Raw genomic sequence first — 23718 nt, 5'->3', positions numbered from 1 at the left:
GTGGTCCATATACACTATGGAGTATGATGCCTCCATCAGAAAGGACGAATACCCACCTTTTGTAGCAACATGGACGGGACTGGAAGAGATTCTGCTGAGTGAAATAAGTCAAGCAGAGAGAGTCAGTTATCATAACATATGGTTTCACTTACTTGTGGAGCATAAGTTATAACACGGAGGACATTGGGAGATGGAAAAAAGTGAGATGGGAGAAATCAGAGGGGGAGACAAACCACGAGAGACTGTGGACTCTGAGAAACAAACTGAGGGTTTTGGAGGGGTGGGGTGGGGGGGTAGGATGAGCCTGGTGCTGGGTATTATGGAGGGCATGTATTGCATGGACCACTGGGTGTGGTGCATAAAAAATGAATTTTGGAAGACTGAAAAAAAAAATTAAATTAAAAAAAAAATTGACTGGGGCATCCGGGTGGCTCAGTCAGTTAAGTGTATGACTCTTAATTTTGGCTCAGGTCATGCTCTCTGCTTAAGATTCTCTCTCGCCCTCTCCCCCTGCTTGTGCTTACTCCCTCACTCTCTAGAGTGCACAAGAAAAAAAAAGCCTAAAGACTTGAATACACATTTTTCCCAATTAGACATACAAATAGCCAAGAGGTATATGAAAGATGTACAATATCACCGGTCATCAAGAAAATGCAAATCAAAACCACAATGAGGTATTATCTCACACCTGTTAGGATGGCTATTACCAAAACAAAACAAAAACAAAACAAACAAAAAACAAAACACAAGGACAAATGTGTTGAGGAGGGTGTAGAGAAACTGGGACTATTGTACGCTGTCAGCTGGAATTCAAAATTGTATGGCTGCTATGGAAAGCAGTATGGTAGTCCCTCAGAAACTTGAAAAGAGAGCTACCATATAATCCAGGAATCGAAAAGAATTGAAATTAGGTTCTCAGAAGGGATGGTGCACTCCTGTGTTCATGGTAGTACTATTCACAATAGCCAAGATATGAAAAGGACTCAAACATCCACTGACGGAAGAACAGATTTTTTTTAAAAAATATGATATGTAAATACATAAATATAAATATATATATGCATGAGTGTGAGTATATTATATATATATACACACACAGTGGAAAATATTTAGCCTTTAACAATGAAGGAAATCACACAATACGTGACAACACGGATGGACCTTGATGGTATTACACTAAGTTAAATAAGGCTGACATTGAAGATCAAATACTGTAGGACACCAATTGCATGAGGTATCAAAGAAGAAAATAATAGAACGGTGGTTGCCAGGGGCTGAGGACAGTGGACAATGGGGAGCTCCCAATCAACATACATAAAATTTCATTTATGCAAAACAAAAAAAAATTCTAGAAATGTGCTGTGCAACATCATTTCCATAGATAACAATCATATATCGTACACCTAACAATCTGTTAAAAGGTTAGGATTCATGTTAAATGTTCTTCCCACCAAGAAGAACAAAAGAACAAAGGGAGAGTTTCAGAAATGTAGAAAATGGGAGTAAATATGAAAGATTACATTTAAGTCCCTTAAATGTACATTACCATTTAAAGCACAAATTACACCAGTGTCTCATGGAGTTGTACATACCTCGTAAGTGTTATTCACATGACAATAAAGGAGAGACAATAAAAAGCCCTACATGATATCATCGAGGTTTCTACATTTTGTAATATTACTCCAGGTAAGCAAGGTGTCAAAGTTTAGAGATGTATTTTGTAATTCCCAGAGCAAGAAGTTAAAAATAAACACACACACACACACACACACACACACACACAACAGAGGACAACAGCTGAGGGACAAACAAAAAATTATAGACTTAAATCCAACTATAACTATTATTATATTAAATGTTAACAATTTAAATGTTCCAAGAAGGAAAAGACTATATCAGAGTGGATAAAAAAAAACAAGACCAAAATATGTACTACCTACAAGACATTCTAATATAAGTAATTCCAATATAAAGACACAGGTAAGTTGGAAGTACACAAAACAAGAAAACCCAGGTAAGCAGTAAGTATCAGAATGGCAGAATGGCCATCTAAGTATCACTTAAAATAAACTTCAAGACTTGGTATTAGCAGAGGGAAGAATTTTGTACTGATTAATACAGAAAGATACATCTAAATGTGTACGGGTCTAATTAGAAAGTGTCCAAATATAGGATGCAAAAATTGACAGAATTAAAGGAAAAAATTTTGAATTCCACAATTCTCTTAAAAGGTCCTAAAACCCCTCGCTGAACCTAGCCACTGCCTCCTGCCACAACTCTTCTCCAACCCATTCCTTCCAGATCTATTTACGCACACATGTTTTCTTCTTGCCAGTGAGCTAACTCCTCTTTTCTGCTTCCAAATCTTTGCATACAATGTTCTCTCTGCTTCGAACAATTCCAATTCCTTCTTGGGTGACTCCCACTGTCACTCCAAATGTCCCTTCCTCAGAGATGCTTTCCCTGTTGATGACATGTTTTCAGAGCCCATCTGTGGTTGCACATTTTTATCTTTCCTTCTCTCTCTCTCTCTCTCTCTTTTTTAAATTTGAGGGACATCTGGGGTGTCTGGGTGGCTCAGTCATTAAGCATCTGCCTTTGGCTCAGGTCATGATCCCAGAGTCCTGGGTTCAAGTCCCACATCGGGCTCCCTGCTTGGGCAGAAGTCTGCTTTCCCTCTCCCACTCCTCCTGCTAGTGTTCCTGCTTTGTCTTTCTCTCTGTCAAATAAATTTAAAAAATCTTAAATAGATAGGTAGATGATTGATAGATAGATTTGAGGGACATCGGAGCTGCCGTGAAAAAAGAGCTAGGGACAGAAACAAGTACAGAATGAGAACAGCTCACACGATAGAACAGAAGACACAAAGGTATTCCTAGAATTTTTTTTTTTTTTTTTATTTTTTAAAGATTTTATTTATTCATTTGACAGAGAGAGGGATCACAAGTAGACAGAGTGCCAGGCAGAGAGAGAGGGGGAAGCAGGCTCCCTGCTGAGCAGAGAGCCCAATATGGGCCCAAGACCCTGAGATCACAACCTGAGCCGAAGGCAGAGGCTTTAACCCACTAAGCCACCCAGGTGCTCCAAGAATTTTTTTAGATAGAGAAGGTGGTAGTGATAAAGGAAGAAAAGTTGGCTCATATTAGTCAGATGACTTAATCTCCATGTGTCAGTGAGTTAGGAAGCTGGTAGTGAGCAAGGGAAGGGAGCTGGGGTGATAAATAGCCTGAATATTTTACTGTGCTGAGCTTCTGCTACAAAGAGTCCGTCCATCCGTCCATCCATCCATTCATTCCACAGCATGAAATACCATCAAGAACATATAAAACTTCTATTAAAGCTACATGGGGGGGCGCCTGGGTGGCTCAGTGGGTTAAGCCTCTGCCTTCGGCTCAGGTCATGATCTCAGGGGCCTGGGATCGAGTCCTGCATTGGGCTCTCTGCTCAGCAGGGAGCCTGCTTCTCCTCATCTCTCTCTCTGTCTGTCTCTCTGCCTATTTGTGATCTCTCTCTCTGTCAAATAAATAAATAAAATCTTTAAAAAAAAATAAAAAAATAAAGCTACATGGGTTGCTGGGCTGCCCCTTTCTGTAGATGAAAATAGGTAGAAACCCAGTCCTTTAGGGATCAGTACACTCACTAGTTTCATGTATCAGAATTACAATTTCTGGTGTGCCCTTGTGTGATTTGGAGTAGGAGAGGAGGGACAGAGTATTAAAAGCATGTTTATATCATGTCATGCTCAATGAGTCTGGCACATTTGAATCTAGCTATGATACTGTTGAAAAGTTTGGGAAGAATCTGTAGGAAGTAGGAAGGACTTCCACCAAGGTATACCAGAGACCGGCATTCACACAGCACACTGCCTTGTTTGTATCAGTCACGTGGAAACATACAGACGATCAGCAACTGAAAACCATACAAAAAATTATCTGCACTGTGCACTAAAAAATAAACTGTAACTGCTTCTATGGTTTTGGGTTCGCCTTAAGTTCACTCAAGTACGTATTGTTCAATATCAACTGAGAAGAGAAAGCCCAAGCTTCTTGTCAACCCACTGGACAGATACTCAAAAGATTCAAAATAACCTAAGAAAAGGCAAGATTTCTCCAGCAACAAGGGGCTCTTGAGGTAGTAATCTCCAAAATTACATCAACGCAAAGGAAACAAAAATGCTCAGTTTGCCCTATGACCGAACATTACTATTTTAATTCAAAACCATTATTTGAAAAATCACACATAATCTAATGAAATATTTCTGGACTGGTAATGGTTAACTATTTATACAATAATTCTGAATCTTTGAAGAAATATTTCTGAAATCACCACATTTACATTGATCTTTTTAAAAAATACATCAAATATGGTGATATAAACAATTTTCACTCCCTCAATTATAAAATCACAACAAGAACAAAAACAGCTTACTCTTTAATTAGTAATTATTATGAATATTATATACAAACCAGTATGCTAAACATGGAAAATAAAATTCCTACTAATAAGGAGTTTATTGTTCAGTTGAAAGATAAGACGTATGCATACATAATCTTATATAAAGCACAGAAGAGGCAAGTGTCCAAAGAAAGGACACCAGGAAGCATGACAAGATTTCAAAGATGTCCTAAATATAAAGGACATCATTGCAACAACTGGCAACACTTGACTGGGATCTGAGGATTAGATGATATTAATATTATCAAAGCCAATTCCCTAATGTTGATGGTTACATTGTGGTTAAAGGTATGCTTCTTTGTAGGTAATATGCACCAAAGTGTTCAGGGATAATGGGGCCTAATGCTGGTAATGTATTTGCAAAGGATGAAAAAAAAAAAAAGTTCTTTGTACCACACCTGCAACTTGCAACTTTATTGCATCTTTGAGATTGTCTCAAAAGCCAAAATGAATTTTAAGATGGTGATTGTGAGTAAAGTAGTATCATTCTGAGTCTTACAACTAAAAAGTAATCTCCATTAATTCTTGTTTGCTTGTAGACACACAAGTATTTATTCTGCTTTACTTGGCAGAACCCTGAGACCCTTGAGGAAAATGTTCGGTTTTACTGTAATTTACATGGCACACAACTTTTGTCGCCCTTTTGTAACCTGCTAAATGTAAAGAATATGGTTGACACTTTGAAAACGGTAATGAGGGTTTAAAATGTTCATATTTTGAGAACTGTGGGTCATTAAGAAAACCACAAATTTAACCAGTTCCATAATTCTCATTCAACTTTCACAAGTATGATGATAAGAAATTAGACAGAGGGGTGCCTCGGTGGCTCAGTGGGTTAAGCCTCTGCCTTCGGATCAGGTCATGATCTCGGGGTCCTGGGATCAAGCCCCGCATCAGGCTCTCTGCTCAGAAGGGAGCCTGCTTCCTCCTCTCTCTCTGCCTGCCTCTCTGCCTACTTGTGATCTCTTTCTCTGTCAAATAAATAAATAAAATCTTAAAAAAAGAGAGAGAGAGAAATTAGACACAAATTCTGGGTAGCTATCTAGTTTATTCAGAGCTAGAAATTTGTATTTCATGAAATTAATTTGTTCTAAAAGGATAAAAACTGCCAAATAAAAGACTCTAAATGACCCCAAATTAAGCTTTCCTCATAAATACACTTGTCCCCCATTTCTGTATTTTTTCTGTATATATTTCTGCACATGGATATACCAGATTAAGATATTCATGTCTTCATATAATATACAAAACACATGTATATACACACATATAAACTGTGTATATACATAAGCACTTGTATATATGTACATGTAAGAAAAAGAGTCACCCATATACCAACCCCAGACATCATTATGATGTGTTGAAGAACTTACTTTCCCCGGTATTCCCTCATTTCTTCCACAGGGCTCTCCTGGTTGGGGGAGGGTTGGTTCAAAGATTCAAGAGAAATGAAAACTCTCTGTACCTCTAAATGGATATATTTTAAACACCCACTTCACTGGGACACTACTATACTAATATATTAAATACATATTTATTTTTTCCAGTTTTCCATCATGTACTGACAACTACGTAATCAACCATCAAACCTCTCTCTGTCTCCATTAATGAGTCCGTCTAACTGAACCCCCATGTTCACCATGCTGACCAGGTACGAACTTTACACGTGACCAACAGATTCTATGTGAGGCACCACAAGAAAGATCTTCTCCTACAAAGGTCTAAACTTCATAGGGGAGACCCCATATACATGTGTTTTAAAAGTACCAAGTTCAAGAGTGAGAAGTATACAAGAATACATTGTTGCCAAGGGAGTAGTCAGGGAAGAAAGTCTGTATCCTATTGACTATGTGTTTTCCAGAACCAGAAAGTTCCTTGACTTGGGGCTGAAAAGTCAAGGATCAAGGCCATGCCCCTTAAACAAAGGGAGGCTTAAATACCAGGTACGGCAGAGACAAGAGTAGAAACAAAATGGAAAAAAGAGAGAGAGAGAGAGAGCACGAGAGTTCAAAGACACCAGCTACAAAACAGGGCCACAGTGAGACTTACTCCTAAATATAATCAGAAGCACTATAAAGGCCCTGATAAGGTAATCACGTTCTCACCATGTGAATTAGTGCTATTCAGTTTAGAGAAACAGAGCCAGAGTGAATTAAACCCCAGCCATACCACATTCGCTGTGTGATTTTTGAACGAGTCCCCTGACCTTACTATGACTCAATTCCTCATATGTAAAATGGAGATAATAACTGAACCTATCTAGAGTTTTCGGGGAGATTAACTGAGTTAGTTAATCAGAGTTAAACTGATAACTCTGATCACACTGTTAGTTAAACAGTGCTCAGCTCAAATTAACCTCTACCTAAGTATTGACTATTATACATCAAAAGAGGGATTGTAAATAACCTCACACACAGCGTGCTCTAAACCACCTTCTTTGAAATTATGAGACCACACATTTGTCCAGTAGGTTTCCTAGAAAGTATTTTACCTAACTTATACTTAAGTAAATTCAGTGTACCTAAATCAATTCTTCTTAAAGGACATTAAGGCAATGAGTCTAGATGTACATACTGGCAAGTATTGCATATGTATTATATACTCACACATAAATTTCCTTCTATTACTCACATTCTCATAGAGAGCTTGAAGGGTCTCCAGATCAACCACAGAATTGTCCAAGTTCACAACAGCTGTGGAAAAAAAAAATACAAAAGAAAATAGATAAAATTGGCATTTAAGCCAGCTATAAAAAGGTGTCTGACCATCTTGAACAACAGTGATCATCTCCAGAATAGTGTTCTACCTTCAACACATTCACTGAACTCTACTACCAAGACTGTGTCCGAGGAATTTCAGCAGGGGTAAAGTGTAAAGCTTTCATCTGTCCCTCAAACACAAAATCCCATGCATATGACCCAGTCAAAGGTCAAAGATAAACTCTGAGTCTATCTATCTTTCAAGGTCCAACTGCATGAATTTGAAAAATTTGCTAAACACTAGAAAAAGGGGGCTAATCACTCCCATTACTGCTATATCCCATTTTGTGAGATAAATACTTATACCTGCCAATTCTTAGACTTAGGACGAAGGTTACATTTAATCTCTAAACGAAGGACTTAATATAAAAATGAAAGATGCATTTTCTGTTATAATTCTTTACATGGTTATGATCAAAGGACAATGCATTGACAATGGTATTGAGAGTAACACAGAGGCACCCTTAAAATCCACTTTTTAAGTATAGGCTTCACGCCCAGCGTGGAACTCAACGTGAAGCTCAAACTCACGACTGTGAAATATGCCCAGATCAAGTCGGATGCTCAACTGAGCCTCGCAGGCGCCCCAAATCCATTCCTCTCATACAAACTGCCCACGCTTATATATGGAAAAAATGGGATGAATATTCAAAAACGGGGTACATGTTCTTAAATGCACTTTAAGCCTGAGAAGTATGTTGGATTTTGAAGTATGTTTTATAACTCAGTTTGGGCACAAATTAATCAAAAACATTCTGCATTACCTACATATATATTAGCTGGAAATGATGTGAGTTTGCCCTGTTCCGATTTGTGCCAACTAGCCAATTAAACTCCTCTAGGATCAAAGATTTCTGGGAGAAAAATCACAAAGTAGATAATCACAAATTGGTTAGGTTTATTTTGATAATTGAGGCATTTCACACTGTCTTTTCTCTCAAAGCCTTAAGTACATGAGACATAGTCTAGTTGACTCTGGCAAAATACCAAGAAGGAATTAAATAGGACAAGTGGGAAATTGAAGCATATGACGGATGAGATATCTAACCAACATAATGTAGCATTTCGGTTTGGAGCTGGGAACAGAGCCCAGATTCACCAACAAATATCACAGTAAGTAGAATATGATACTTCCACCCTAATACTACTTTCCCCATTTCCAACAAGTTACATCTCAAATATCAATCTAAGAATTTGATGAAGATTTTCATTCAAATGTTTTCACTCCTTGACCACATAAGGCAAACATACCACAATCTGTTTAATGACTCCAAGCGAAAAACCAACCCAACTAACTTCTGACTATATTTCAGAAATTAATTAAAAGGGATTAATAAATGGATTTTCACTGGAGGTAAAATGCCTATTATGTAACAAAATGCATAAAACCCAAATAAAGACAGCAAATTCATGTGTGGAATTACCCCTTTGGATTTGTACATTGTCTAGGCCTTAAAGAAAATCTTGCAGTGAGCCCAAAGATCTCTGTCTTTGGAATTCATTAGATAATAATCCAGTATTTCTACATTCCTCCAGCAATACAGCAAAAGATTGATGGGAAAAGAAAGAAAGAAATGCAAGTCGTCAACTTAGTGTAAGATTTCATTCTCGGAACAAGGTAAAGACACAAAAAAATCATTTATCCTCAAGTCAAAACTCTTTATAAAAGATACAATTGTCCTCTGATGTTATCCACCGTTTTAAAAACACGTTATTCCTATAGGTGCTCCCCACCTGCAACTTTGTGCGTATACTGCGGTTTCTCATCTGTTTATCTCACACAATGTCAGAAACTAAAGAACATCTTAATAAATGCCACATGGTCCTAATCGCAGGTATACGGTCCTAAGCAAGACCTCAAAAGTTCCTAATCCATGAAACCTCACTTTTTAGTCATCCACACGGAAATCTCCTTGGAAAGAAATAGTGTTACTATTTTTCCACACAATTTTCTCCCACGTGGCTTTACACTTGAGAGACGCTAACACGATTTGATGGGAATCGCAGTTTCGAGAGAACAATATAGTCACGCTTGAGTAGCTGGAAATTAGAAAAGACTAGATACTGGCGGGTGAATGGATGGAATGAGAGGCGTTCTCGACGGGAAATCAAGGCCAAAGAAGTCTTCTGGGAACGGTCAAAGTTACTGAGGTGCTGTATGCACTCAATTTGAAAAGCACGTTTTAGCATTTCAAAGATCGAGACTTAGACTAAAATTCCTATCTTACTAAATATTTAGTGGTGTCTTCTAGTGCTCCCTCCCTTAAAATCTATATATTTCAACTGATAAAATTCTAAAATCAAGGAAATAAAACGATGCATTCACTCAGATACGCAATAATATGTCAAGTGCCTTGTCATTCAGGGACTCTGCGAGCTTACCACCCGGTTAACCGTTACTCAGAAAACACTGACTTGAAACGGGAACTAATTAGATGTGGATGTTCCTAATGAGTCAGCCTTGAAAGCCTGCGGACGACTGAATGTACAGAGACCGCTCCAATCCGATGTCTAGGTATGGCCATGCTAAGGAATTCACAGAAATAGAAATAGAAATACACATACATTTTTTAAAGGTGGCAAAAGATTCAAGGAAAAAGCACCTCACAAATTCCTGGAGTCCATGTGCCAAGTTTCAACCTTCTTTGAAAGAAAAATGTTTTGTTTTTTACGATTTTATTTATTTATTTGGCAGAGAGAGACACAGTGAGAAAGGGAACACAAGCAGGGGGAGTGGGAGAGGGAGAAGCAGGCTCCCCACTGAGCGGGGAGCCTGATAGGGGGCTCAATCCCAGGACCCTGGGATCATGACCCGACCCAAAGGCAAATGCTTAACAACTGAGCCACCCAGGTGCCCCAAAGGAAAATAAATACCATTTCTAGAGATTATTTCAAGGTGATAATTTCTCTTTTCCCCCAAAAGGCAATACTATTTTTTATTTTTATTTTTTTATTAATAATTTTTTGTTTGTAAACATATAATGTATTATTAGCCCCAGGGGTACAGGTCTGTGAATCACCAGGTTTACACACTTCACAGCACTCACCATAGCACATACCCGCCCCAATGTCCATAACCCAATGCCCCCTCTCTCGACCCCCCCCCCAAGCAACCCTCAGTTTGTTTTGTGAGATTAATAAAAGTCTCTTATGGTTTGTCTCCCTCCCGATCCCATCTTGTTTCATTTATTCTTTTCCCCACCCCCCACATTGCATCTCCACTTCCTCATATCAGGGAGATCATATGATAGTTGTTTTTCTCCAACTGACTTATTTTGCTAAGCATGATACCCTCTAGTTCCATCTATGTCATTGCAAATGGCAAGATTTCATTTCTTTTGATGGCTGCGTAGTATTGCATTGTGTATATCTACCACATCTTCTTTATCCATTCATCTGTTGATGGACATCTAGGTTCTTTCCATAGTTTGGCTATTGTGGGCATAAGGCAATACTATTTTTAGGGGATGGTTTACTGATGGAGAAGGAACACAGAACATGGAATCGAACTTAACTGGGTTTCCATTTTTCTTCGCAGCCACATCACTTCAAGTAAGTTACTTGACAAGTTCTAGTTTCTTTAGGGGGACGAGGTGAGGGGAAAAGGAAATCAAAGAAAATACTGGCAAGATTTTGGGTTTCGTAGGGACCAAAGGCAGGAGCAAGTAAACGGATCTAGCATGTGGTTGGTTAATGATATTTCCCTCTTCAAGTTTTCACAACAGTTCAACCCTTCTGGCTCTAAGATGCTTTATTATCTAACTCGAGGTTAAAGTTTCTTTCTTTCTTTTCTTTATTTTTTTTGGGGGGGTCCAATTTGTGTTTTGTGCCCTCATAAACCAAACAGAAAAATTCCACCTGTATCTACGAAGGGGTGTGCTCTCACCTAAACGATGAACTACCACAACTGAATGGCAACCTGGCTTACGACTACAGGGTATTGTTGATCATACTCTTGTCTCCTTTACTTGGCATTTAAACCGTTAGGCATAAGACGCAGATTTCAGAACACAAATAAACCCCAAATTTGGGAGGATACTCAGTGATAAAACTTTCAGATTACTTTTTTCCCTAACATTCAACTGGGTGCTAATGGGATTATACTTCAGATAAGAGACCAACTACTTCACACTCATTTCTTCCTCTCTGCTGTAAGAATTTTGGGAGCAGCCATCATCGCCTGGGACTCCTCACACTTCCTACCCAGACATTCCCCGACAGGTCTACCAAGCAGTTTTCATGGTTTCCCCATAAGATATACATGAATTTGTTACTTTGAATTTAGCCAAGAAACACCTGTTCTATTTTTATGTAGAAGAGTGTAAGGACTAAGAAGATGTTGAGTGGAAATTCTCTTTTGCATGTTAAGAGATCATTAATTTATTTGTAAAGTACACAGACTTTTCAGGATTAGAACATATGGAGGTTTTTACCACTCTCTTTAAACAACCTATAAAGGACCGTGTGTTAATAATCACTCCAGACCAAAATGGATAGCATTTTTGTTTTATTTTTAAGCTTAAACTTTTATAAAATGCCAAGGATGTGATAATTAAGTAAAAGAACATGATACCCTTTCTGGTTTTTCTACCAACAGGCTGTGTACGGTTGATCTAAGCTTCTCTGAGACTTTTATCAAGTGGGATGATGACTTTTGTCTGTAGCATATGTTCATCATGTGGAGAAAATAAGCAACTTTAGAGTAAGAAGGATAATTCAAGAAGCCTTGGAATAATTCATGTAATTAATTTCAAAACATGTATTATCTGTGAACACACTGGTTAGAAACTGGAGACAGGGCTGGCAATGTGTTAGATTAAAATTAGGTTCAGGATTAAACATTTGCTTTCAATAATCAGAAGTTAAGAGCATAAATAGTTCTTTAATTCATGAACTCCGCTGGCACACACTTGCTGATTCCCAGCACATTTCTCGTTAAACCACAATGTTACAGAGTGAAGAGTGAAAGTCTATTTTAGAACGCAAATGATCAATGTAACCTAAGCTACGGAAAATGTATCAAAATGAACTCTGCTAACAGAAAAAAAAAAAAAAGGATCTCCTTTTGATTTTAAGATATTGCATTACGTAAAGAGAATTCTAGATCTGAGATGGGAAATGATTGTATGCTCCACACATGACATTGTACACACCAGTACACAAACAGGTGAGAGTTACAGGCCTGTATCACATTCCCTGCACACTCCCTCTCTGCTGTTAACACTGCCCTCTTCGACACCAGCAATGTGGGACATGGTGCTGATTCTAACTCACCACGACTTTAGATCACACACAGACTAGAGTGCAACCCGTCTGTCTGAATTCCTGCGTAACAAGAATCCAGTCCTTGCCCTTCTGATCAAAAAAAGGGTATGAAAGGGAAAGGACCATATTTTAAGAGGTTGAGTTAGAGGAAACTCAGGCAAAACAAAAGTTCGCAAAATACTGTTAGCCAAATTCAGAAATGTTTCGTATATTTTGAGTAGCCAGAGGACACAGTTCGCGTTACAGGTGTCATTCAGTAGGATATAATTACTCTTACAGGATGCACTGTTTTAAGCCACAGAACACTGTTAGTGCTTCACTTACTCCACTCTTGTTTTGTTTTGTTGAAGCTGTTCTCTAGGGGGAGACAGCCCTGAGGCAGCTTTTGATGGCTCCTTCCCTCCATCAGCCCTGAACACTTACTTCAGTCCCCGTGGTTTCTTGCCTTAATCCCTCCTTCTCACATGACCTGCTGAAGTGAGGGTAGAGACCCCCCAAAAGTAGAAAACCTCATGGTGTTTATTACCAAGAATATTAGTTATCCATTTCTGCATGGCAAATTACACTAAAGCTTAGGGCTTAAAATAAATTATCATATTATCAACAAACATTATCTGCGGGTCCGAAATCCAGGTGCGGCTTAGCTCAGTGCCTTTCCCCCAAGGTCTCTCTTAAGACTTTAATCATGGAGTTGGCCAAGGCTGAGACCTTCTACTATGAAGGCTCTGCCAGGGGATCCATTCCCAACCTCACGTGGTTGCTGGCAGGACCGGGTTCCTCAGACTGAAGCCTTCAGCTCCTCACTGGCTGTTGGCTGAACCTGAGCCTCAGTTTCTTGAAAGAAATGTCTCTCCACAGGGAAGCTTACGGTGGACAGCAGGCTTCCTTCAGAGGAGCCCCACCGGGCATGCAAGATAAGGCCCCCTTCTCTTCCTGACCTAATCTTAGCAGTGACATCCCATCATCTCCAAGAATTCATCTTGAGTCTCCAAGTCCAGTCCACACACCAGAGCATTCACACCAGATCCGTGGAGGCCATCTGAGAGGCTGCCACCACACCAGTGGCTAAGTATGGCTCTTTGTTGCTCAGTCTTAACTTGTGGCTCTCTATTATCCTCTACCATGTACTAATTTTATCCAAGTTTCTGTTTTTCTCTCAGGTTCTGAAGGCACAGAAGAAATGGTGTGGTGTCATGATTTGCCAGAAAGGAGCAGCGCACGCGTCAGGAGAGGTGACCCCAGGCACAGCCTATCAATCCGCATCGGCAAAGGCTCCGAGGCCCTGTGCGACTGCATTCATCTGAGGCACGATCTTCAGACATACGGAGACACGACAGAACACTGTACAACCACATGTGCAAGCCTAATTCATGGTTGTGTCCTTCACCATATATCGAAGAACCCAGTAGACAAGAGGCTTAGGAAAAAAATCTTTGTTGAATGTCAACAGGTTGAAACAGTAATTCCCGAAAATTAACTGTACCTTTAACTTGACTGGACAAGCTAAATATTCCTTGAGCTCAGCCTGATTGCCCGTTCATAAGGAAACAGCTTTATGCTAGATGACCTTATAGTGCAGAAACATAAAACGCAAAGATAGCACCATGCAATGTCCTATCATCATTGGACACACAGCGCTGGGAAGCAGTGGGACACGTGGGGCTCTGGGTCAAGCTGGCTCCGTCTGGGTAACACAGGGAGTCTCCATTTGTTTAGAATCTGCGAAATGGGCCTAATAAAAGACCTATAGGATACTTGCAGGGGGTTATTTAAGGCAAACACCTCGAAGCAGAGCCATAGTGCGTATGCATGAGGTAAACACTCAGAAAACACTGGTGGTGTTTATTGTTATGACAGCCCCCTTAAATTCCTATACGAAAAATGCTTGCCCAGTATCTCTCCAAATCAGTATTTTGAGAGATCTTACACCAGCTAGGTTGAAAACATTCTCAGCAAAAAGAAAAAAAAGGACAGTTTCACTTGGACCCATAGGAACACGGGAGACTAAACACGTCTCACCCACAGGGAAACCATCAACGCTGATTTTTGGATAAGGTATGTGGGAAGGAAGCAGAGTCAGCAGAAGCTCAAACACAGAGTAAGTGCCAGTCGGTCTGTACTTACAGTTCATGCCCTCTTCTCACTGACATAGTAAGAAAGAGTGTGAGGGCTTAGAGAAACCATCTCCACCCCATTTGGAAATTCAGAAGCCACAGGAAAAGCTGAGAAGTCAGCTCTGCAAGCTGCTGAGAAGCAAAACAAGGACCTTTGTTCAAGTAGAAACTCATCTCAAGCAGCAGCGATCAGAAGCATCTCTCATTTAAAACCGTTCTTAAAAAATAAAATCTTTTTAAAAAAGTGCGGGGCGGGGGGCGCCTGGTTGGCTCAGTGGGTTAAAGCCTCTGCCTTCAGCTCAGGTCATGATCCCGGGGTCCTGGAATTGAGCCCCTCATTGTGTTCTCTGCTCAGGGGGGAGCCTGTTTCCCCCATCTCTGTCAAATAAATAAATAAAATCTTAAAAAAAAATAAAATAGTTCTAATCTTGTCATCATCTCCTAGCCACAGGGAACCAAAATTTTCTAGAAGATCTCTTTAAGGAATTGCAAGTGACTTTTCATTATACTATAAAATCCAGGGATAAGGAAGCATGTGAGGAAAATTTGTCTCACTGTACACTTCCATGAAATTAAAGATTTCACCTTTCTGCAGGGTTGGGGGGATGTAGTTGCTATGCACTTGATCTGACAATATGCATTGTCTCTTGTAAACGCTCTGAAAACCACTTTGGGGATCTGGAGAGTTGGGCTCCTGTATCACAGTTTGGTGAAGTGGTAAGACGTTAACTTATAACTATACGGTCATGTAAGCACCTGGCGGAACTTGTGCAAAGGGCAGACAAATAACACAATCGTCAAGTGGAAAAGATCCTAGCAGTAACAGTTTGAAAGCAAACAAATAATAGTATAAATCCTAATCGCATTTTCAAATGGCTTCGTTTTCTTTGAACTGTGATGTAGATGTTTGCTGGAAGCATCTCTGCCTCGGGGGGCAGAGGAAAAACGTGAATCCAGTTCTGCTCTCACCTGAAGCTCCACTCCAACCGCAGTAAAGAGACTTTTTCAAAACATGAATTCATAAGGATGATGAGAAGAGGCGGTGACAGCAACAGTTGTACCTAATTTAGCAGACCTGCGAAAGAAGCGACCGCCAGCTGCCCAGGGGAATGCTGAAAACCAGCTCAGAAGGCCAAGGAACCCGCAGCACGGGACAGCTGTCCAGCCAAGGGTAAACAGGGGAGCCCCAGAAAACAGGGGTTTGGGGTGAATGGTTTCTGCTCATCGGTTACAGCTCCATTCTGAAAACGCCCTCCCCAAGTGGGTCAAGTTTATTTTCTTGAGAAATTAAAACAAAGTGTCTGGGCAGAGGGACAAGCATAATTGTCGGCCAGAGCACTACACGGAAAACATGGGACCCACGTGCAGTTCTGAGACGTTGAAGATGAAACTCTCCTTCCCCACCCCCTACCCCCACCCCCAGACGGCTCTCATGCTCAGTCTGCCGCCCCGAAAACTGCCAGACACACCGTTCCTCTCCCAGGCCAGAAACTGGAAGTTTCTGGGGAATCTCACCACCCCAAGAGGAAAGAACAAAAAGACCCTGGTGGTTCCCCGACAAATAATGTACCCAGTTAAGAACAACACACTGCACTCCAAATCAAAAGGCTGTATTAGAAGGCTCACAGCTGCTAACCAGCTTTCAGCTCTCCCACTTTTAAGCCAGAACAAAGATCAAATCTTCTACAGAATGCCTGAACACAGATGCTAGAGATCAGAACACAGGGGAGGAACACACACACACACACACACACAGACCCACACACACCCTCCATGTCTTCCTATGCCAATACCCACGGTCCCCACAGTCTTCTCTGTTCTTATCTTAACCCCGCCCTGCTACACTTTCACTCTGATTACTGAGTCGCCAGGAAGCTCAATCCTGTGAAACCCAAATGCACATTTCTCCATCCTGGACATAGTGAATAATTCCCTCCTCCAGATATGCAAGCTTACCTTGGCTCCCAGGATCCCACATGGTCGTCCTCCTCCTGCTGGCAACGCCCCCCACTCTCCATTCTCCTTCGCCGGCTCCTTCTCTCCCCCCTCTTACTACTGAAGGATCCTCCGGCTCGATCTCTCTACCTCTTCTCGCCGCTCTCTACTCTCCAACCTTGGCGATCTCCTCCAGTCTCTCGCTGGATTCGAAACATTTTCCCTTGTAACCTCCAACCTCCTTCCTGAACCTCTGGTTTATGGAGCCGACAGCCTTCTCAGCTCGCTCACCTGCAACTCTGGAGGTGACCCACTCTGCTCACACTCTCCCCTGTCCCAAAGGACGGGGACTCCATCGGGCAGACGGGCCATCTTTAACCCCTTTCTTCTGCTCGCTTTCCACAGCCAGCACCTCACGAATCCTCCTGGTTTTACCTTCCAAGCACATGCAGAATATGACTTCACTGTCATTCTTACCACCCCGTTCGCAGACACCCCCAATTGTCGCCTGGATTACAGCCACACCCTCCGAACCGGAAACAGACAATGATTTTTCACACTTAAATACACGGTCCCGTAAAGAGAAAAATTCAATACAAGGTATGGCAAATAAATACGAGAGCACTGCCCAAGAGGATGTGCAAAAGAGGAGGAAACGTTAGGAACAATAAACCAATTTGGGAAGGCCAATATCCCAATAACAGAGGAGTGCTAGGGGAAAAAATTAATTTTGTCCAGTTCCTGAGAAGAGATCCCACACACTCCCTTTTGACCACATTCTGCCACACACACAGCTCCCGGGTCATACTCCGGCACGGCCGGACGCCCCGCCCCACTGATCTCTGCAGTCACAAAATTCATTCATGGTATTGTCTCGTCCCCAAAAGTGGTCTTAAAACTCTGGGGTCTCTGAAGCTAGAAGAGAGACCATGGGCTAGAAACTTGTTTCAGCTTATTTTCTCTTACAAGCTTTTGCCTCATAATGGAACTATTTCCCTCTTCTGACCCAGCTAAATTTGTGGTTGTCTCGAGGTTTTGCAAAAGTGACAATATGTTGAGGAACGCACACAGGGGTGAACAAAGAAGTGCCAGAGTCAGTAACACACACAGGACCGCTGAGGAAAAGAGAGAGATTTTTAAACAGAGGATCTAGATCCTGGTGGAATTAAAGAGAACTAAGAGCAGAATCCCCAAAACTCTGACGTATTAGGAAATAAAATGAAGGACACAGAGACAGGTGGGGGCGGGGAAGCCACTCATGATGTTTGTTTATAACTTAGTCCCCCCCACCCCAAGCTTAAGTGTTTGGCTCATTTTAGACTATTATAGGGAGTGATGTCAGCCAATTAGTTAGAGGGTAGTAACAAAGACCTCTGAAATATGCTTAAATTCTTGACAATTAGCCACTTGATAATATGGCAAAAGTACTAAATATATTTCCACTGAGTAGAAGTTGTTTTCAGCCGTGAAGGGGACATCTGAGTAAATAATGCCTTAAATGAAATCGAGATCGTCTGATCCTGATTCAGAAAGTTGAACAAAAGGTTAGGGACAAAAAAGTTTTTATGGTCTTTAAAGTCCTGTTCCTCATGTGGAAACACAGTTGCCACAGCTCCCCATGGAGGGGAAGCTGGAAAGTGTGAGCGATGTGGACAAAGCACTACCTCTAACCAAACAGCGGTTTCAAGCTACAGCCTCAGTTATCTCTGAAACATTCCCTCAGACCCATGGTTCGTAATGACATCCCGGACCTCTTGTTTGAACCCTTGAACATATATACAAATCACCTGATACCTTTCAGGTGTTCTCTTTCATAGAGAATTATGACCCCTTTGCCTCCAAGGAGATTTCAAATAGCCCAAGAGCAAGGCTATTGCCTTAGCTACAACTCACACCAGAGTGTCCCTAATAGAGTAGAAAATTTAAAAAGCTTACAGTGTGAAAAACAAAGTCATCACTGAGCCTTCAGAGAGAAGTCGTCACAGCTGACCTTAAGAAGTCGTAACTACCAACCATACATTTCTGGCTTTGGTCCCATCAACCCACGAAGGCAGCAACACCTGAGAAATCAAAAGCCAAATATAGGCATGGGCCGTGGTATCTGCTGCCAACAATACTACAATCATAACCAACCACATAAAGGGTCATAAAGATGTCAAAGATCTTTCCAGAGGAAGAAGCGTCCCCTTCCTCCTTCATGTCTACAGTCTGTGACAGATGCAAATGGCCAGTTTTTATGCAAACAGGAATTTCTAGTATTGTCTTTATTCGTCCTGCCGGGAAAATAGAAAAAGTTAAACAAGAGGTGGAGAAAAACAGTTTAGGTAGAAAATGCCTCGCATCGTTGTCCTTGAGTTTTTATTTGAAATTCAGTAAAGCATAGAAACCTTTGGTGACAGCATGTCGCTGTGCAACCTGATGACAATGGAATTAAGAATCCTTTAGAAGGAAAGAGTGATGGGTTAATCCTCAAGTGAAAATCCGCACACCTGGGGACTTACTTAAAAAAAAAAAAAAAAACTGTCAAAATGATTATTTAACCAAAAATTCCTAACGAGGCAGTCAAGCAATTCTAAAGATTGTGTTTGGGTTTTGCTTGGCTTAATTTAACCAAACACATCTAACAAGTTAAAAAACTAACATTTCTCAGAGAGGAAACCACTTGGTACCAGAGTCACCTGAATTTCACACTTAATAAGGTAAAAGGAAACAGTACATTTGAAATGTTTACACATCCTACCACCAAACTTGCTTGAGCACGTGGGCTTGTCAGACACGTACACCCAGGCATGCCCATACTGTGGGCAATGTGCCAGAAGACATGCTGCTGCGCATTTTTAACATACATGGGAAACACACAAGTTCTTGAATAATATTGCAAGTAATTCTGGATTATCTAAAGACCATAATAAATTTAATGGCAAAGATAGCAAGAGCCTTCTTTCAAAGATTCCAAACTAAAATAGTGGCATCCCATTCCTTGTAAGACTGCTAAATTTCATTATTGCTCCTTCCATGCTAGACACTGATTTATATATTAACATATTTATTAAGAGGCTTTAATTTACTCAAATAATAATTCAAAAGCTTTGGGGTTTTTTTTCCCCCCAAAGTACTTGAACCTTAAAGCTCAGTGCTTTGGTTTCACACAAACCGGGACCAAAAACATGGATCTGTGACTAGCTAGTGTGCATCTCTTGGGAGAGATGTGACAAGGAATTGGGGTCTCAGTTTATTCACATGTGAACTGGGTACATAAGGTGCTACTAGCTGCCTCGGATGGTTATTGGCAGGATTAGAGGTAATTCCTCTCCTGTGTGCCAGACAGTCCTTGCCATAGGCGACACTCAAAAATGGAAGGTTCTTATTTCTCTCTAAATGTCTCAATATTGTATACACATGTGTAGAAATAATTGCTCTTACAAAACCGTATAAATGAGGAAGACAAATATATTTTATACTGTTGTTTGGGTCTTCTGGGCACCTGGGTGACTCAGTGGGTTAAGCCTCTCTGACTAAGCTCATGAGGGTCATGATCTCAGGGTCCTGGGATCGAGCCCCGCATCGGGCTCTCTACTCAGCAGGGAGTCGGCTCCTCTGCCCCTCTGCCTGCCTCTCTGCCTCCTTGTGATCTCTCTCACTCTCTGTTAAATAAGTAAAAATAAAATCTTTTTAAAAAATAAAATAAGTAAATAAATACAAGAAAAGCAGTACATCCACATCCCAATTCTCTATGCAGTTGGGCTAATTCTCAGATGTGCTGGAGGTTGAATTCTAGTAGGTGAAGATGTGCTTAAAGCGGAGCGGGGCAGTGAGTTCTTTTCAAACCAGCGAGCAGCGGCCTCATTCCCCTACGGTCAGGAAGTACACAGAAGTCAACACTATGTGACACTGAATGATGCTGTGTGACACAGTAACATCTGTTTACTACTTGTTACACATAAACAAAAGGCCAATTAAGCAGAGTAACACTGAAAGGGAACCATTTAACCCTAAGTCAAAATGCATTCACTTCAGAAGCAAGCTTTTAAATATCAAAAAGTGATGAAGGAATTACAAAATGTTTGTATTCATCTGCAAAGTAAACGGTATCTTCTTGAAACCATCATTGACTCCTTCACTGGATAAAGATTCATCGAGTTCTAACTCTAGGCCAGGTCCTCTCCTTGGTCCTGGGGACATGAGACTCACTTCCTGCCCTCCAAGAGTGACCGTACTATTAGCAATGAAAATGATGGACGCCCTAGAAGGGAAGAAAGTTGCATTTTTGTAACAGCCTATTAATTAGAAATCCTATCCATTTATACTATCTTCTCTTTTCAGGCTGTTTAACCTGGTGGGGATTTTTTGTAAGGCACAAATAAAATGCCAGAATTCTACACATTTTTGTACTTGGGCTAAAGAAAGTCTTTCTTGCTTGCTTGCTTTTTTTTTTTTTTTTTTTAAGATTTTATTTATCTATTTGACAGTAGGCTGAGAGGCAGGCAGAGAGAGAGGGGGAAGCAGGCTCCCCGCTGAGCAGAGAGCCCGACTCGGGGCTCGATCCCAGGACCTGGGATCATGACCTGAGCCGAAGGCAGAGGCTTTAACCCACTGAGCCACCCAGGCGCCCCAAGGAAGGCTTTCTTGCTGGAAAAAAAAATAACTCTGATACTCCATCCGCCACGGGTGCCTCTCAGGCAGGCTTGCTTATACCAGGATAATGACATAAGTTACTGATTAAGTCAGAGGCTTCGTACACCTATGGGCCTTGTTTATAAGAGCTGCACAAGTTACATTGTTAGAGAACAAATGCATTTTGTTTGACTGAGTATGTCGCCTTCTTGTCTGGGCAAGCGGGAAAAAAAACGGATACCGAGCCTGTAATCCTTTTGGAATAAAATCTTTAAATGCAAACATGATTGCCATTGTAGACTGTTTAACCTAGTGGTATTGTATTTCATTTCTGGTTTTGAAGAGGTTTGTTGATTTGACCGTACTGGGTACAACTCAAGGCTTATCTCAATTGTTTAGATAAGATTTATTTGACTTTGGCAGGTGACAAAATCTAGGGTGTGGAATAAAAAAGGTGGGGGGAACACTGGCATATTCCCAGAGAGTGTTTATTTTAAGCATAGTGTACAGATGAGCGAAGAGTTTCAAACAACACACTGTACTTTGTCTAAAAGATCACTGTCTGTTGAATGTTTTCCGTAAACCCACACCGCAAAATGTCCTTTATTGGGCATAACGTACTTCACCTTCTTGCTTAGGTAAACATTTATGCTCTTCTGAAATAGAGTTTAGTAAGTCTCCCTGGAAATAGGACCCTAACTCTGGTCACATTTGCCACCGTTTTCTAACACAGGCTGTAAAAGGGGGACACTGTTAAATTTTATTTGAGTGCACGCATACACATGGCTCCAACATTACACAATCTATCAGAAGTTTAAAATGCCTTACGCTAAAATCACTTCCACACAGATAATATTCATCATACTTTTGGGGGCATAATTCCTCAAATACGTCTGCCTTCAAAAGAAACCCTGAAAAGAAAGCTTGAATTTGGAAACACAAAGATTATAAATGTGGTTTTAAAAAAATATATTTTTTAAAATATTTTACTTCAGGGGTGCCTGGGTGGCTCAGTGGGTTGGGCCTCTGTCTTTGGCTCAAGTCACGATCCCAGGGTCCTGGGATCGAGCCCCACATCAGGCTCTATGCTCAGTGGGGAGCCTGCTTCCTCCTCTCTCTCTCTGCCTGCCTCTCTGCCTAATTGTGACATCACTCTCTGTCAAATAAATAAATCTTAAAAAAAATTTTTACTTCAATGTGCACTTACACGGCTTCCTCAGTATATTACGTATTAGCAGTTATATACGGGCAGACATGTTGAGGTAGGGAAAGGAATCAAGAAGTTTAGTCACTGAAAATGAAAAATTTATCAAAGAATGAAGAAAATTTAGTTGTGAACTTTATAATCTATGACTGAGAATATGAGAGCTTCATGCCAAGACGTGACATGTTATGGTAATTCCTTTCATTGTACCACAGACATGACTTGACTAACAACTTCTGTCTCATGACTATTTTGCCAAAAACTTAAAAATATGAAAAATCTAAAATATACAAGACATATGTTCCCCTAATAATAATTCTGTGGTTTACTTAGCTCAACATGTAGTTAATACATACGAAAATGTGACGCACTAGTTTATGTGTGTGTTGAGTCATATTTTGTCATTTGTTCAATTAATGAAGGTTTTTCTTTCTTCTCTTTTGATGTATATATTTGTGGCAGAGGATTAGCGTAACGTTTCGTTGCCAGGAATGAGAGAGAGATCAGTTAAATACCGGGAGGAGTTCCAAATATTCTGATGTCTCTGATGGTCTTTGAACAAACAAAACTTGCTTCTAAGTAAAACAGAAACTTTTCAAACATTAAGTCGGAGCTGCCTCTGCTCTAACTCACCCACTCAGACTTCCGAGCCTTAATTAAACTTCGGTACTGTCTGGTGAGTGGTGAGGCCACTGTTGGAGGAAATTTCCTCCTCCTATCTGCTGTTCTGCCACCACACTGCCCATTCTCTAGAGTCCAGCAATGACCGCCCACTGCTCAGGGTCATGGCCGGACCAAGGAAAACTATTAGTTATTGCGTTTCCTACCCACCCCAGCCCTTCCTCATCTAGTACTTTAAATATCCAGCGATGTCAGCACTTCTGCAACCCCAATGCCTCACAAATTTTGATTTAATTGAGCAAAATGCATCTATTTTTCTCTTCTATGGCTTATAAGAAATTTTTAATTAAAGAAAGCTATTTTCATGGCCAGACCTTCCTGACATCCCTCGACGAAAGGCAGTATGTGCAAACAGTGAAACAGAGCGGGGGCATCGCCACTTAGCAAAGCTTTAGATGGAAGCCACTGGTGGGAGAAGAGGTTTAACATACCCTGGGCACCACGAATTTCCACCACACTTCTCCTCCGTCCTGTAATACAAGTTGCAAGTTTTTCTCCCACAACTACATACACATCACGGTTCCAAATGAGAGTGCTCTGTGAAGAATAGATGTTCCTTTAAGGCTCCACCCAAAGAACTGAACTAACATTTAGAAACTCTCTCCACATTCTCAGACCTGTTGGTTCGACTGACCAGGAGAACCTTTTTCCACCATCACATAATTCGCTCATGTCTTTTCCTTTTCTCTTA

At 40.8% G+C, this 23718-nt stretch overlaps 1 protein-coding gene across 1 annotated transcript in view; it reads right to left on the bottom strand.

The window, feature by feature from the left end:
- The window catches only part of FMN2 (formin 2), a 372598-nt gene that overhangs the window by 162598 nt on the left and 186282 nt on the right, over nt 1-23718 (bottom strand). Inside the window, 1 exon segment of the mRNA XM_045084643.1 lies at nt 7087-7148. Coding sequence (XP_044940578.1) covers nt 7087-7148 — 62 coding nt within the window.

The sequence above is a fragment of the Mustela putorius genome, unplaced genomic scaffold (assembly GCF_011764305.1).
Source record: "Mustela putorius furo isolate JIRA1106 unplaced genomic scaffold, ASM1176430v1.1 tig00000785_pilon_pilon_pilon, whole genome shotgun sequence".
Classification (NCBI taxonomy): domain Eukaryota; kingdom Metazoa; phylum Chordata; class Mammalia; order Carnivora; family Mustelidae; genus Mustela; species Mustela putorius.
This window is presented reverse-complemented; position numbering and strand designations above follow the sequence as displayed.